This window comes from Nanorana parkeri, unplaced genomic scaffold (genome assembly GCF_000935625.1).
Source record: "Nanorana parkeri isolate BGI_ZX_2015 unplaced genomic scaffold, ASM93562v1 scaffold2015, whole genome shotgun sequence".
Taxonomy (NCBI): Eukaryota; Metazoa; Chordata; class Amphibia; order Anura; family Dicroglossidae; genus Nanorana; species Nanorana parkeri.
Window position 1 is genome coordinate 86,976 of NW_017308283.1, and position 16,257 is coordinate 103,232.

The 16,257-nt window shown below is 41.4% G+C and overlaps 1 protein-coding gene across 1 annotated transcript; it reads left to right on the forward strand.

Annotated features, from left to right (window-relative positions):
* The first annotated feature begins 602 nt into the window (after positions 1-602).
* Positions 603-15,990, forward strand: MBIP (MAP3K12 binding inhibitory protein 1). Its single transcript, XM_018572385.1, has 5 exons — positions 603-664; positions 5,211-5,360; positions 7,958-8,055; positions 13,074-13,112; positions 15,880-15,990. The coding sequence occupies exons 2-5, from the start codon at positions 5,276-5,278 to the stop codon at positions 15,961-15,963; spliced, it is 306 nt and encodes a 101-aa protein (XP_018427887.1). The 5' UTR covers positions 603-664; positions 5,211-5,275; the 3' UTR covers positions 15,964-15,990.
* The last annotated feature ends 267 nt before the right edge of the window (positions 15,991-16,257 follow it).

Sequence of the window (16,257 nt, forward strand, 5' to 3'; positions counted from 1 at the left end):
ATTTACAGTTTTGCATACCTTCATTTTTTTACCTTTTCGCAAAAAGGCGCAATTACAAATTTGCTAATATTTGTTATTTATTAACTCAATACAGTTTTATCTTTTAGATTTAGTCAAAAAATATTTTTTTTTGTGCACGGATACTGATTTTGGTGTGTTTTAACAATTGAATTGTGTATTTTTATCGGTTTAATATTAATTTGAGAAACATTTGCGCAATTATCGCAGGGCCTACAAATTTAGTATCACCATCTTTTTATTCTACCGGGCCTGCGCTTTCAGAAAATATATGGTTTGGGGGGTCTTTTACAAACGCTAGCAACGCAGCAGTTGAAAATCAAATCAATAGGAAAAAATTGCAGAAAATAAAAAAATGGCTTGGCCAGCTGATTTGAAAAATGTTCCGGAGGGCTTGGCAGCGAAAGGGTTAAAACTTGTACGTGATCCATTAAATTCACTTTTGCTCAAGGTAAATCTTAGCTGTAAAATCCATGTTTTAGATTAAAAAATGTTTAGTACTGCTGTCAGAAGTACCATGCACTATATTATTTCTTAGCCATGATGTATTCTCTTAACTATTTGCTCTTATTTCCTGCAGAAAACAGTTGTGCCAGAACCGATGCTGTTTTTACCCCGTTTCCTGGATTCAAGAGTCATATAAAAGGTGCAGTATAAAAAAAAAAGCAAGATTGGCCTTAGAACTGACCTACGAACTGGCCAGCTGGTTACCATGCTTATGATGCATTAATGTCTTGTTTAGACAGGCGACTGAGGGACAATAAAATCAGGTGCTTGATTCTTGGTTTTCAGTTACCTGCTGCAGTGTTAGTATTGTGACTGGGCAGTGCTGTATGCATTGCAGCAAAGCATCGCAGTGTGTTAAAAATGATACAACATGTATAGAGGTGAATGGGACCGCGCTGCAACCATGTTTGGCACACAACTTCAGCACTTTAGTTAAATCTTCCTTGGGGGGTGGGGGGGAACCAAACCGCATCCAAGAGGTGGCAGAATTTCCTCCTGAACACTGGACAACTGCTGCTCTACCGCCCTGCAAAAAGCAATCGCTCTTCACAGGGCATGGAGCCTGCCGCCCATTTAAGTGAGGCCTAAGAGTGATTTAACTTGGTCTGCTTAACATCGTATATTCTGTACTTCAAACCCTACTGAAGTCTCGCAGCTCTTTTTTTTTTTTTCTTCTTCTTTATAGTCCTCTGCCCGCATATGTTATTGCTTTTATTCTGACTTTCGTTCAATAATTCTTTTAATTAAGATTTTCAACAATGTACAAACAATATAGCAGTATCAACAAGAGGGGGAAAAAATAAACAAACTTTATTCTGATTTTCACTTAGAATGCCTATTATATTACTTTTAGTGGGAATGCACTTTTGTTGCCCCTACCATTCCAGTGCTCTATGCTGCCATAGATCATTAGTGTAACAACTCTGCAATGCAAGCCTAGGATCTCAACTGCGGAGTGTGTACCTCACGGTCTGTTCAGTAAGGGGTCTCGGCTTTTACTCTCTCATGAAATTAGAGCAGTGTGTGAGACATGTCACATCATTCAGAACCGTGGTATCTAAAGTTGTAGTTACTGGGGGTGAGAGGGTTAACTGTGAGGTAGACACCCGGTGGTGAAGTATGGTACTGAGCACTAGTGCTTAATCCACTACTTCCCCTTAGGTTAATTAAATCAATTCACAGATGATATATGAAGACAAGTACTAGTGCAATTGGTATACAAGGTTTTGCCTCAGGGAGTCCAGTATTACCATAGAACAACTTTACGTGGTGATAGTAAATGATCTACAGTCAATTCACACAGTTGCTTATATATGATATGACTAATCCAGTTTAAGCAATTGCTAACGTTATGGTTAATGGGAGAGTAGTAGCAGATACTTGCTGTTTGTGAGGCTTGCTGCTGCTAGCACTCCTAGTGGGTGTTTAGCTGATTGATGCTTGGCTCCTGGGTGTCAGTCCCCCTGTGCTGGATGGTAGAGGATTCGGGGCTCCTTCACTGTGAGGGAATAGCTGGCTGTTTAGAGGTCCGCCTAATCGGTCTGCGGATTGCAGAGCGTGAATCTTCGGCGTTCACTGTTGCAAACAGTAGGACGCCGAAGATTCGTGTGGCCGCGTCTTAAGAGGGCTCCTGCGCTTGCGCCAGGAGGAGCCACGAGCCGACGTGCGCGTGCGCTGAGAGAGGCAGCCCTGGCCCGTTGTGCGCATGCGCGGTCCCGTATCGTTATTCCGGGACGGGAGACGGTGAGTCTCTTACAGGACCCCCCCCTAAGGGGAACCCCTCTGGGGGTCATTTTGGAGGAAGGGCGATGAGGATACCTTAGGTGGAACTGTTTCACCAATACGGGAGCATGGACGTTCGCTTCATCCTCCCAAGAATCTTCGTTGGGGCCGTAGTGCTTCCATCGTATAAGGTATTGAAGTTTCCGGCGGAATCTGCGGGAATCCAGTACTTTTTCGATCTCGTATTCCTCTTCACCCTCAACCAGGATGGGAGGAGCCTGGGGAGACCCCCTGTCGGGGAGGCGACTTGGTAGGTATGGTTTGAGTAGAGATACATGGAAAGTGGGATGCACCGTCAACCAATGTGGAAGGGTGAGACGAACAGTGTTGGCGTTGATAACTCTCTCTACGGGATATGGACCTATGTATAATTTTCCCAATTTCTTGGAGGGAATCTTTACTCTCAGATTTTTGGTGGATAACCAAGCCTTGTCTCCGACTTGGTATAAAGGGGGAGATCTCCTACGGAGGTCGTAGTATTGTTTCTGACGTGCTTGGGCCTCTTCTATGTTTTGTCGGAGGATCTCTACCATTCCACTGAGATTATTGACGTAATCCTCTACGGCCGGAATATTGGTGGGCATGGAGGCAGGAGGTAGAATTGAAGGATGGAAACCATAGTTGGAGTAGAAAGGTGAATGTTTGGTGGAGGAGTTGGTGGTGTTGTTGTAACAGAACTCAGCTAACGGGAGAAGATCATACCAGTCATCCTGGAGATGGGTGCAATAACAGCGAAGATATTGTTCCAGGCACTGATTAGTCCTCTCCGTCTGACCATTAGTTTGGGGGTGATACCCACTGGACATCCGGTGGTCTATTCTAAGTTTGAGACATAGAGCCTTCCAGAAGTGGGACACGAACTGTACGCCTCGATCAGAGATTATTCGTGCCGGTATTCCATGTAGTCTTACTATGGTTTTAGTAAAGGCGTCGGCTGTTTCGGAGGATGATGGGAGCTTCCTTAGGGGAACAAAGTGTGCCATCTTAGTGAGAAGATCCACTACAACCATTATGGTGTTATGCTCATCTGAAAGTGGCAAATCCACTATAAAGTCAAGTGCCACCACCTCCCAGGGCCTGGTTGGTATGGGGAGACTCATGAGTAGTCCGTAGGGTCTCTTCTTTTCGGGTTTACAAGTGGCGCATATCTCACAGGAGGCGACGTAATCCTTTACAGTGCGGAGCATCCTTGGCCACCAGAACAGTCTTTTAACTAATGTCAAGGTCTTGGAGATTCCAGGGTGCCCCGCTAGTGGGGCATCATGGAGAGACTTCAGTATAAGGGGCTGTAGAGGTTGAGGGATGAACAGTTTGGAATCCTTATAGAGTAACCCCTCAGTATCCTTAGTAAGGGAGAGATCTGCTGGTACTACCTCTTTGGTCAATTCCTTCTGTATTCGTTGTCTTAGGTCGAGGGATGCCATAAGTAGTTTCTCCTGTGGAATCATTGGTGTAAACCTCTCCTCCATCTTCTCAGACTCCTGAATCCGGGAGAGGGAGTCAGCCTTGCCATTTCTGGAACCTGGGCGGTAGGTTATAATGAAATTAAACCTGTCAAAAAAGAAGCTCCATCTAACCTGACGGGAAGACAGAGATTTGCTGGTCTTGAGATATTGTAGGTTCCTATGATCAGTATAGACCATGATGGGGTGTTCAGTTCCTTCGAGAAGGTGACGCCAGTTCTCGAGGGCACCCTTTATAGCCAACAATTCCTTTTCACCTATGGGGTAGTTGATCTCCGCACTGTTTAAGGTGCGGGAAAAGAAGGCTACTGGATGCAGTGGTGTGAGTAGGGAGGACCTCTGTGAAAGTACTGCTCCAATGGCTGAATGAGAGGCGTCGACCTCCAGCACATAGTGATGTAGAGGATCGGGGATCTTGAGAATGGGAGCAGTCACAAATCGATCTTTTAAGGTTTCGAAAGCTCGTTGAGCCTCTGCCTCCCAACAGTATCTGGTCTTTGAGCTGGTCAGCTTAGTCAGTGGTTTGACCACTGCAGAAAAATTAGAAATAAATTTCCTGTAGAAATTTGCAAAGCCTAGGAAACGCTGAAGTGCTCTTCTGGTATGTGGAACAGGCCAGTTCTTGATACACTCTACCTTTGACTGGTCCATGTGGATACCTTTTGGGGATATGACGTATCCCAGGAAAGGTATAGTGTCGGTCTCGAAGACACATTTCTCAAGTTTGGCGTATAGTCTGTGGGCCCTCAGTCTGGACAGAATCCATCTGACATGCTTTCGATGGTCTTGAATATTCTCTGAATAGACGAGAATATCGTCGAGGTATATCACTACGCACACGTCTAATAGATCTCTAAAAATGTCGTTGATAAAACATTGAAACGTTGCGGGTGCATTGCACAATCCGAATGGCATCACAGTATATTCGAAAGATTTGTGTGGCCGCGTCTTAAGAGGGCTCCTGCGCTTGCGCCAGGAGGAGCCACGAGCCGACGTGCGCGTGCGCTGAGAGAGGCAGCCCTGGCCCGTTGTGTGCATGCGCGGTCCCGTATCGTTATTCCGGGACGGGAGACGGTGAGTCTCTTACAATTAGCAGGCACACTTTTGTACTATGGAGAAGTGTGGGGGTATGTCTGACCTGGTTCCTATTGGACATTGGACTGTGCAGTCATGTTCAGATATACTACACAACTGCTATACTGCTCTTCTGGAAGTTGGAGGTGAAACTATGACAAAGGAGACCTATCAGTACAGTGTCTGTGTGTGAATATTTATTTCTGTGACTTCAGTTGGGCCTTAAACAGATGCATGTTTCTATTCCCTTACCATTTCCATTAACCATTTTTTATATGCTGGAAAAGATTGCTGGTTGATTTTGGAGATAAAAGGAAACTCTGTTTACAGTCATGTAATGTAACCAACTTTGTGTCTTCAATACAGTTTCTAGGGTTGTAAATGCTTATGGCCCTCAGACTAGAAGCAGTGGTTCATCTTCTAACACAAGAATGCATTCTCTCCAACGGGATTGTGGGAATCAGGCTGTAGAAGAGAGACTACACAACATTGAATGCCACTTACAGCTAAAGCCAGGTAATGCTAATTATTCATTCAAGCTAATTGCTGTTTCAGTGTACGTTAAAACACATGAGTTTTTTCTTTTTTCCCTTCTTCGCGCTGTTTATCGTTCAGACTATTGAAAACCATCAAGTGTTTATGTATTACACATGATATCGTTTACACTGGCAATGATAGCATTTTTTTTTTGTCTCATAAAACATATAACTAAAGAAAATCTCTATATTCAACTGCTTTATGGGAAATTAAAACCAATTATTAACTTTGTATTATTCTCAGAGCTAACACCTTCATGTTTTATCAGGGAAACATTATTCACAAAAATAAAAGCTGACTTACATCTAATAATTTCTTAAAAGTGACCGTATATAGCTGTTAAATGGTGAAAATATGTAATACTAAAACAATAGTAATGTCTTCTTATGAGTCATTGTTTTTCTACTTAAAATGTACCCGTAGCACTGGTGACAATAATGCTGAGATGGAGTTGAGTAAGGAAGGTTTTTAAGAATATCTAGGGTTGGGTGAATCTCAGCCTTCTCTCTCATATTGATAAAGCACTGCTCCCCTATACCAGCAAAACTAATCATGGTATCTTTTTAAAAAAGGGGGGAAAAAGAGATTTACATGTAAAGAGATTCGCTTGATTTATAAATTATATTAAAAGTGTGTTTTTTATTCTTTTTTTTTCTGTGTATAGTTTGCCAATATCTATATGTACATGGGGAAAGCCATATCAGCTTACAACATACTCTTCTTCCTGTTGGCAGTTTTACAAAACTGCTTTGCTTTCCAGCTCATTCTAGCAATGCAAGTCAGATGAAAATAATGTACTTCCTGTGTGGCTTCAATCTTATCTCAATAGTTGTTAAATAGGGAGGCTGAATTGGCAGTCATATAAAGAGCTCCCTCTGGTAGTTAAACTGCAAATCTCTTTTGCCATAATGTGCATGTATGCATGTTAGACTGCATTCACGCGGGGCTTGTATGTGAATTCTGTGACAGGAGCCTACCGTTTCTTGCAGCAGGAATCCCAGGTGTGCCCTTTGAAGTTGATGATGGGGTTCTGCGACAGATACAGCTGCTGTCACTCTGACATTAACTTGAATGGGCGCTGTGGCCACATCTGAACCGGGACACCTGGGATTCCTGCCGCAAGAATCCGTAGGTTCTTGCAGCAAGAGTGGCAAACTTACATGCAAGCCGTGCGTGAATGCAGCCTAACCCATCATTGTGCCCTCATCCAGGAGTGACAGATCAAGGCAGTGATTGGACAGCCACTGATGATGTAACTCCTGCAGATGAGTTACATTGTACGTGACTTTATTCTATGTATGCTGAGAATGAGCCAGTACACCGCACGGTACATTCCCACAGTAATAAAAATAAATAAAGTGTGTGTGTGTGTGTGTGTGTGTGTGTTTTTTTTTTTTCCCCTCATACACTAAACATTTGCAAATGTCTCTCTTCTAGAGTTTTAGTTGTAATGCCTGGAGATTTTTTTTTTTCTGTTAACTAAGTTCACTGTATATATGTATTTTGTTTTAAAGGGGCTTTTATTAAAGGCATGCAGGGATAAGAAGCAATTGATGCTTATCTACAATTATCTACAATTATTAAGAGTTACTCAGTAAACACTTGACAAGCATTAAGGGTGACTTGTTAATAATATGGTACTGAGTAAGGGGAAAAATAGACGAAAACTGACATATAATGGAAAACAATTTATGAATAGCCACTTTGTTTAAAAAAAGATGAAATGTACCAAAATAACTTCTGTTATTCTCCTGATTATACCCTTGGGTAAAGTGCTAAAACCCATCTACCCTATTTTTCAATATCATTGCTATAAGTTGTGATTTCCCAACTAAATCATATGACTTTACAAATGCTTCCAAGGGTATTATAGATCAGGCCAGTTTTAAAGGAATTCTGTACTGAGACAAATACAGATTGACGATGAACTTGCTAGTTCCTTTGCTGTCTGGCTTCTACACTGACTGGGAAAAAGTGTGCCCACATTGAGTAAAGTCAGAACTCCAGCTCTGCATTTCCCTTCCACATCCGGCACTTAGAAAATATTGATGTTCTCAGGTCAGAATGACAGCCAGGCAACTGGTATTGTTTCAGTACAAGATTCCATTTGAAGTATAACTATATTTTTCAGCAAAATATTGTACTGTACAAAGAGGTCAGCGGAAACACAGTTTTGTTTGTCCCCTATAATGTTACTCCAACAAAAGCTATGGAAGTGTCAAGCAAAATTTTTCTTTGGAAACAAAAGAAATATTCTGTAGACAACAGTAGTGACAACAGTTCTCCCAATCTGCTTGTGGTATCGAGAAAAAAAACGGAACATTTTATATATGGAAGATCAGAATATTCATCCTAATAATTCAGGGTAGGCTTCCAGTATAGCCATCTTACGTCTCTTTCACATAGAGAGGTGGAACACGCTCCTAATGGTATTCAAATAATGCTAGCAATTTTAAATGTAAATCCCAAAAGAAACCAGTTTAAAGATTCTAGAGCTGTTGAATGTCAGTATAAACATGCACTCGGGAAGCCAAGCTTAATGTGGTGTTTTTGTTTTTTCTTCTACCTTATACTAGGAGGGCCTGTACCTAAAGACATTTATCAGAGAATTAAAAAGATAGAAGACAGAATCTTGGAGTTAGAGGGCATTTCCCCTGAATATTTCCAGTCAATGGTAAGTACCAGCAATGGGGAAATCATGGAGCTTGGAATAATTGCATCTTATTTGCAGTGTTATATTTTCTCCTACTAGTTTCCTCAGTGAGTATCCATATACAAGTTGCATTTCTAGTCAATTTAGTAAATGATTTAAATAGCTTGTGTGAATATTGCTCTTGGTGCTTTTTTGATTCTCTCTGCGTCTACAAGTGTATTCAGTCAATGGAGAATCTCACAATTCTTGATTCCAAGCAACTAGGATTCATGAACTGTGCAGTTTTCTCCACATTGGACAAATCTGCATGTACAGTATGTTTGAGCGAAATCTGGGAACGAGGATACGCCTGGTGTTTTGTTGTTTTAGCCCTGCTTTGGATAAGCAGAGCTAAATGTACATCGGGGAGCTGCTGCTCGTTTTTATACAAGTGATCTGATCAGATCACTTGTATGAAACGAGCAGCAGCAATCTTGTCCGCCGCGGTTTTCGTGGTCTCCCGCTCTCCTGGGGGACCCAGGGCCACGGAACAACAGCTCAGCCAAAGAGAGTCTAGAGCAGACGATGAACATCCGTTCTTTATCTGCTCTGTGTGATCACTGAGACTGGTGCGCTGTAATCTCAGCTGTCGGGAACTGCACAGAACATCTGTGTCCAAACGATCACATATGGGCTTGTAAGCCCCTACGTGATGGGAATAAAATTAAGTGAAAAAAGTTAAAAATAATAATAAAAATGTAAAAAATAAAAAAAGTTATAAAACAGCAAAGAATAAAATTTAAAAAAATAAAAGTGATAAAGTTAAAAAATGTAAACCAACTTCTACTCAGTAGGGGAACATGAAGCCAGCATCCCGAGCAATGAGGAAGCGGGGGAACAGCGAGTAATGACCCGCCTCCCAGTTTCCTGATTGGCCGGGAAGCCAGCTTGATGCTGATTGGCCGGGAAGCCGGCTTCCCAGCCAATCCGGTCATTACTCGCCGCCCGCCTTTCTGATTGGCTGGGAACCTGGCTCGATGCTAATTGGCTGGGAAGCCGATTTTCCCGGCCAGTCACAATCAAACCGGCCAAACAACATTGAGTCGGCTTCCCTGGCAATCATGAAGCCGGGTGGCATGTCATTACCTGCTGCCCAGCTTCCTAATTGCCTGGGAAGCCCGCTCCATGCCAATGGAAGCACTGGTATCGGTACTCGGTATCAGTGAGTACCGAAAGCAAAATATCGGTACTCTGTACCCAAAAAACGGTATCGGTGCATCTCTAGTTTTGATTAAAAAATTTTTTGGGGATTGGGATAAGTAGATTCGACCCCCACTTTAGCCCTTGGACAAGTATTTTTGTAAAAAATGTCCGCACCCCTGGTATGTATGCCCTATGCAGGCTGTATGCAATGCCCATGGCTCCCAGGTACAGAGATTTGGCTTGTTTTCATGGTATACAGATCCTGCACCTGTGAATAGGCCGTAAAAATAAGTGTGTGTGTATAGATAGATGGATGCAAATTTATGTCTATATTTTTTTTCATGTCTTGGACACAATGGTGATTGATCACATTTATTTTACTTTAAAGCTGTGTTGTCTCTCTGTAGAGTATGATGTACTGTGTTGCCCTCCCTATTTCTGCCATGGCAGCAGAAAATGGGTCTCCAGAGCTTTGAAATCATCTGGATTGCAATTTTTTCGGCTTGCTGTTATTTTCTGTGAAATAGTTGCTCAGCCACATCAATATAAGTTTGATTAAACTGTTTGAGTCCCTATGATCCCCTTTTACTCTTTCCTCCCTTTTTTGCCAATACTTTTATATAAAGTTGTAATCTTCAATACTTTATTAAAAGTATCCAGAAAACTGTGTAAACGGAAGCCCTGTCGGGTTTATATTGCTGTGTGTGCCCACACTGAAGGGATTCAACCTCTCCCTTTGTCCTGGTGACTGTTGCCTCTAGAATGTAAAGTAATGAGAAATCCAAAATTTTCAGTTGTCATGCAACAGAATGTAGGGAAGCCTTCAAATGGAGACATTTGTTCCAGTGATAAGAGTGTCAGTGGGGTTTCCTCTCACTGTTGCGTCTCTGTGACTGGAAGGAAAGGGATGGCTGCTCAGCGGGACATCAAAAAGCGGGAAAAAGTTTTCTGGCCTTTTTTTTTTTTTTAAACGTTTTTGCATGTTAAGCACGTGTCCTCTAACTAACTTATTATTATTCTCCTAGACTGCACTGGATAGCTTCGACATTAACCCCTTAGTAATGGGAGACATGCACTGTACGTGAGCAGCTATTTGGGGATCTGTAATGCCGGTAACCGCTGAGAATCAGTTGTTACCTTTCATTAATGGATGCCTCAGTATTGAGGAATTCATTAATGAAAGAGTTAAGCTTTTACAGATACCCCTTTCAGGGATTGGGTGTCTGACAGTCCATCACCTAAAATTGGTGGAAAAAAATTCCAGCACAAGGGGCGAAGGGGGTTCTTCACAGTAAGATCAGTTAGGGTCTGGAACTCACTGCTACAGGCGGTGATTTCAGCAAATAATGTGGAATTGTTCAAGAAACTTTTGGATGATTTCTTAAGGGACCGTAATATACAGGGGTACGGGTACTCCTAGAATGAGATCCTAATAGGTTGGACTTGATGGACTAATGTCTTTATTCAACCTCAAATACTATGTAACTATGTAACTATGACAGTGATAGCAGAGCGATATTTACCTGCACTTGCTGTCACTGTTTGACAGCTGTACAGATCGGGATTAGGAAATTAGCTACATGTTTCTATGCTGTAACAACAATGTTGCACGATTCTGTCCGAATCAGTGTCCCTAAGGTTACTTTTGGCTGTTCTTATGTTTGGAGCAGCCTAATAATAACCAAAAAGTAATTAATACAATTATCAAGCGGTCATAGTGAGATTCATTCACAATGACGGCTTGACATAATTAAAATAAGATAAAAGTGTGTAAAATGTTTAAAAAAATTAATTTTAGTTTAATTTACCCCCCTCATGATGGTGATGTTCAAAGTATGTCACTGTTACTAAGTGTGACACTTGGTGGCAGTGTCATTGTATGCCAGGAGACCACTATTAGCTTTTAGAGGAAAAAAGAAAAAAAAAATTAAAATGTTAGCTTTTAGTTTTAGGCTGAGAAGTACAGAAATGTTCCTAACATTCTAGGGAGGGGCTTCCAAATAAAGGACAAATAAAACAAATTTATTTAAATGCATTTTTTTTTTTTAGCTGTGCTATTTTTCTAAAAAATTATAATAATCAAAACTGGGGAGAAAAAAAAAAGTGTTCTCTTTACGTTTTTTTACTTTTAGAAGATTTCCTCTGACCGGTATCGGAGCATTTGGGCAGGTATGAGTATAGGTGCATCCCTAGTAAAAATAAATTTTACCCCAAACCATAATAATTTCCCTTTTAATGAGATAGGGCAGGGTTACAGTTCCCCTTTAAGCATTTTTGTTTATCCCTTTTAACTGCATTCGCTTCACAAAAAATTGCTTTCCTATTACTGTATATTGCTGGGATGTGATGTTCCATCTCCTGCTGCTGCTTGCAGTCGATGAAGACACAGTAGACAAGAAATTGTTAGTTGCTGCACTATGCTATTAGTCTGAGTCCTATAATTTCAAACATTATCCCACTGTAGGCAGACCTGTCCACACGTCGAGCAATGGAATTCAGATTTATTCTAATGTGGTTTTATGTTTTGTTTATTTCACTCAAAAAGTGTAAGCAGCATACCAAGGCCGTTGCTTTATATTTTCTGACTTTGAAATTGGACACACTTCACTGCGTTTCAGCAACAGCTACGCCTATACATTTTCAGCTATACAATTTGGCCTGGTGTTCTTTAGAACACTTAAAATAACTGCTGAGATTAGAAAATAAATTTATTTGTGTACCACTTCAGTACAAACAAGATAGGAATCCTTAAAAGAGAGCTATAGTCAATTCTTCAACATTAAGTCTTGAATATTAAAAACTCTTTGTATGTATATTATACACAACTTGCTTACTTTTACAAAGACTCTTGATTGGATTGCTGCTTATCGGTCCTCCAGCCTCTTCATGTAAAGGATGTATATACAGATAAAACCACAAATTTCCAGTTTGCATTGCGGCCACTACAGATGTCCCAGGAGGGGGAATTCTCTGTTCCTTGTGATTCCTAAACTCAGTACACATAGCTGCACGCTGATGTGGTTTCTAGTGGAAGGGGGGGGTAAACTCCCACTTTAACCCTTTCACTGCCAAGCCCCCCGGAATGCTTTTAGCCTCAACTGGCACACCATTTTAACCTCAACACACCATTTTTGCAATTTTTCCCATTATTTTAATTCTCTACTGCTGCGTTAATAGCGTTTGTAAAAGCACCCACTGATAGAATAAAAAGATGGTACTACTAATTTTGTAGGTCCTGCAATTAATTGTGCAAATGTTTATAAAATCAAAATTAAACCGATAAAAATACACAAATCAGTATCGGTGCACAAAAAAATACTTTTCCGACTAAATCTAAAAGATAAAACTGTATTGAATTAATAAATAAATATTTGTAAATTTTAAATTGCTGCTTTTTGGGAAAAGGTAAAAATAAAAAAGTAACGCAAAATTGTAAATAAGCGACGTATGTTAAAAATAGTTTGTGCACTGTGTTGTGATAAAATGATACAGGCGTACATTTGATCGCAACACAGCATATCACATATATTTATTATATGTAAAAGTACTTCCTGATCATTCCTAACCGGGCGACACACAGTACTATGTGTCCCCAGTTGTTTACAAACATTGGAGTGATCAGCTCTTGGGGGAGGGGGCACTGATGACGGCTATTAATTTATAGGGGACTGTCAGGAGAAAGCGACCATGAGCTTACCAGAAGGGAGAAAGCCACCGACTTAAGGCTTACTGAGGTGGCCAGCTGGGAGCGGTTGTGTTCCGCCGTAAGCCTTACTGAGGTGGCAGGGAAAGGGTTATTACATACTGTATTAAAATCTCTATATCCATACACTTTACTATTCTCTTTTTATTTTCAGGATATGCCAAATAAGAGAAAGAAAGGCCTCCCTTCACAGGTAAATCTATATTTTTTTTTATGGTTTTCTAAATGTAGGTGTCCTAACAGAGAGGTTATGTGAGCAGTCATTGGGTGAATGAAGACTGCTGTGTCTATCGGGGAGAAATACCTGTGCAGGGAGTGAATGATTACCTGAATGGTTCCCTAAGGCCTGGTTCACACCTGGACATTTTACAGCGCGTAGAGACGCTCTGTAAAACGCTCAACATGTGAATACCAATAATTGCCTATGGGCATGGTTCCCACACCCAAAGAAGTACAGGAGCTTCTTTGGGGCGTATTTTCCGCGCGTATCCATTAGGATACAGCCGGATAGCCCTCGTAAACGCACGTTTGTCTTTTACCGCAAATCGCGGTAAAAACACGCTGCACACGCCCATATTCTGTACGCCCAGGTGTGAACCCAGCCTTAATGTGCCCATACACTGCACAATTATCGTACGATAATCGTATGCGATCGGTTTTTCGTACGATAATCGAGCAGTGTGAACAGAGACGTGCGACCGTTTCTACTGTACGGTCGCACGTCTTCTGTCGAACATAAAGACGCCCGCTCAGATCTAGACAGCTCTTGGCCGGCAGTTTTTTTTACTACGGCCGGCCCGGAGGCAGTTAAAGGAGAACTATGAGGGAAAAAAGTGCGTCTTATGGAGCGAAAAATACGGTAATTCAAAATGTCTTTATATTGGCTTCATGTAATCCCCTGTAGAGCAGAATTCAGATTCTTAACCACGTAAAGACCAGGGTGTTAAGCCCCCTTCCTGGCCAGGCCATTTTTCAGTATTCAGCGCTGCGGTACTTTGACTGACCATTATTCTGTCATGCAACGCTGTACTGAAATGAATTTGATACCATTTTTTGGGGACAAATCGAGCTTTGGTGGTATTTAATCACCACTGGGGGTTTTATTTTTTTACTACATAACAAAAAAAGTACCCTAAATTTTTTTTTTTAAAACCTGTTTCCCTATAAAATGTTATGAAACATTTTATTATCACCCCAAATTTTTGGTAAAATTTAAACGTGGTCACGTCGGTTAAATATGTAGAAAATCAGGGATACCGGCACTCCAATAGAGATGCAAAACAACGTCTATTTAACATGTCTTTTGCCTGAGGAAGGGGATCCTGTGTGACCCCGAAACACTTGTTGCATCTTGTGTATCACGTAATTAAATAGACGTTGTTTTGCATCGCTATTGGAGTGCCGGTATCCCTGATTTTCTACATATTTACCCGACGTGACCCCGTTTTCTACATGTTTGTCACGGCTGCCACCCGTTGATCACCACAGCCCCCAGCTTTTTTCTTTGGAGTGAACGGTCAGGAGTGCGATGGGCTCATGGACTTTCCTGTGAAGTCGGGTAAATAGACACAAAACATGTCTTAAAGCCTTAAAATTGCGCGCGCCCGCGAAATGGCAGAAAATTACCACACCCAAAATTGTCAATAGGCAACGCTTTAAAAGCTTTTACCGCTCATCAGTTTAGTGTTATTAGTGTTATCAGTAATTAATGGCCCTAAAATGATTGCTCTCACTGCGTTCGCGATGATATGTAATACCGTGTTTCCCTGAAAATAAGGCACTGTCTTATTTTTAATTTTTTTTGCACGAATAAAGACACTAGGTCTTATTTTCGGGGGATGTCTTACCTGGCTGGGGGAGGGGAGGACTGGACGAGGTCCCGGAAGGCGGCGTGCTGTTTCCGGTCCCGGTGTAAGGGGCCGGGGACTTTACAAATGTTTTTGTTTATTTTACTTTTTTATTTTTTATTTTATTTGTGACTATTTTTTTTAAGCTTCTTTTATATATTTTTTATGCTTTAATTTTTTTTTTTTTTTTACACTTTATTGCGATCGCATTTGTGGCTAAGAAATCCCCTATGTGATGGCCAATTCACATGACAGGTCCTCTTTATGGAGACATCAGGGGTCTCCAGAGAAGCTGATGAAGCAGAGATCTGCGTCACTAGCTTCTCACCGGCATCTGTTGTCGGAGAGTGACACTGAATGCAGAAGTGATGTAATATACAACACTTCCTGCATTCAGGGACCAGAGAGGAGTTTAAAGGGAGATTGTGTACTGATCTCCCTTTGATCCCCACTGACAGAGTCGCCGTGCCGGGCACAGCGGGTCTCAAGACCTGCAACGACTCAAACTGCGGACGGGGGGCGCACACCTACTACAAGCGATCGGGCGTCGATCGCTTGAATGTAAACAGCCATCGCTGTTTACATTTCTGACAAGTTTCCCCACTCTTGTGGGCGCTGCGCACAAGCGGGGGGAGGGGAAGGACGTCTTAGGACACCCTCCCGTTTCTAAAAGGCTCCCGTCCAGCCGTTCAGGAACGGCCATTGATGGGAGGTGGTTTAAAGATAGGAACAGCACTGTAAACCAACCAGCACTGTAAACCAACCCATCGGGCTTTATTATCCGGGTAAAGACTATGACCGATTTCTAACCAAACTGTATTGCTTTAGCTGTAGAGAATAAAGTGACATCAGGGATGTGGCTATAGTGACAGCAGTGCAAAAAGGAATTTCAGGAGAGGCAGAACAAAATGACAAATTCTTTCTTTACTTTGTATGAAATTGTTGTAAAAATTTGATGTCAAAAACTTGAATAAAGATTTAATAAATAAAAAAATTACAAATTCTGTAAAATCGATCACACGTACATGTTGGGGCTTTATATTAAGCTGCTTGCCTACAGTTCTGTTCTAAAGTATGTTATAATCTCCTACCTGTTCTTTTTAAACATTGCAGAGATACTCTTTGGCGGAACTAGACCAGAAGATTAATGCACTCAGACAATCGCTTATACAGAAAAGCAAAAGAGGAATCTCTTGATAACACGCAGCACTGTGCCGATCATTGCCAGGACTTGTTACCTTTTTTCTAGGTTGAATCTCTTCCCATCTTGCCATTTTTCCTGTTTTGCTACCTTAGCCTTTTTTTTGTTGACACCAGACTCTGCCACTGAGGCAAGCTTTTTGTTGAGAGTATCATACCAGAATCGGGATGTAACAAGGAACTGGAAGAATATCGAGACATTCTGGGGCAAGAGAAAACATAATTACTTTGTTGCAGAGAAAATAGCATTCATAGTTGTTAGCAGAACAATATTGTAATAAGTGGCGTATT

What these genes read in the sequence shown, in the direction of transcription:
- MBIP (XM_018572385.1), top strand. Translation starts at nt 5,276, where the DNA reads ATGCATTCTCTCCAACGGGATTGTGGGAATCAGGCTGTAGAAGAGAGA. An exon ending in CTGAATATTTCCAGTCAATG is followed by an intron (nt 8,056 to 13,073) that starts GTAAGTACCAGC and finishes TTTTATTTTCAG; the next exon opens with GATATGCCAAATAAGAGAAA. An exon ending in AGAAAGGCCTCCCTTCACAG is followed by an intron (nt 13,113 to 15,879) that starts GTAAATCTATAT and finishes TAAACATTGCAG; the next exon opens with AGATACTCTTTGGCGGAACT.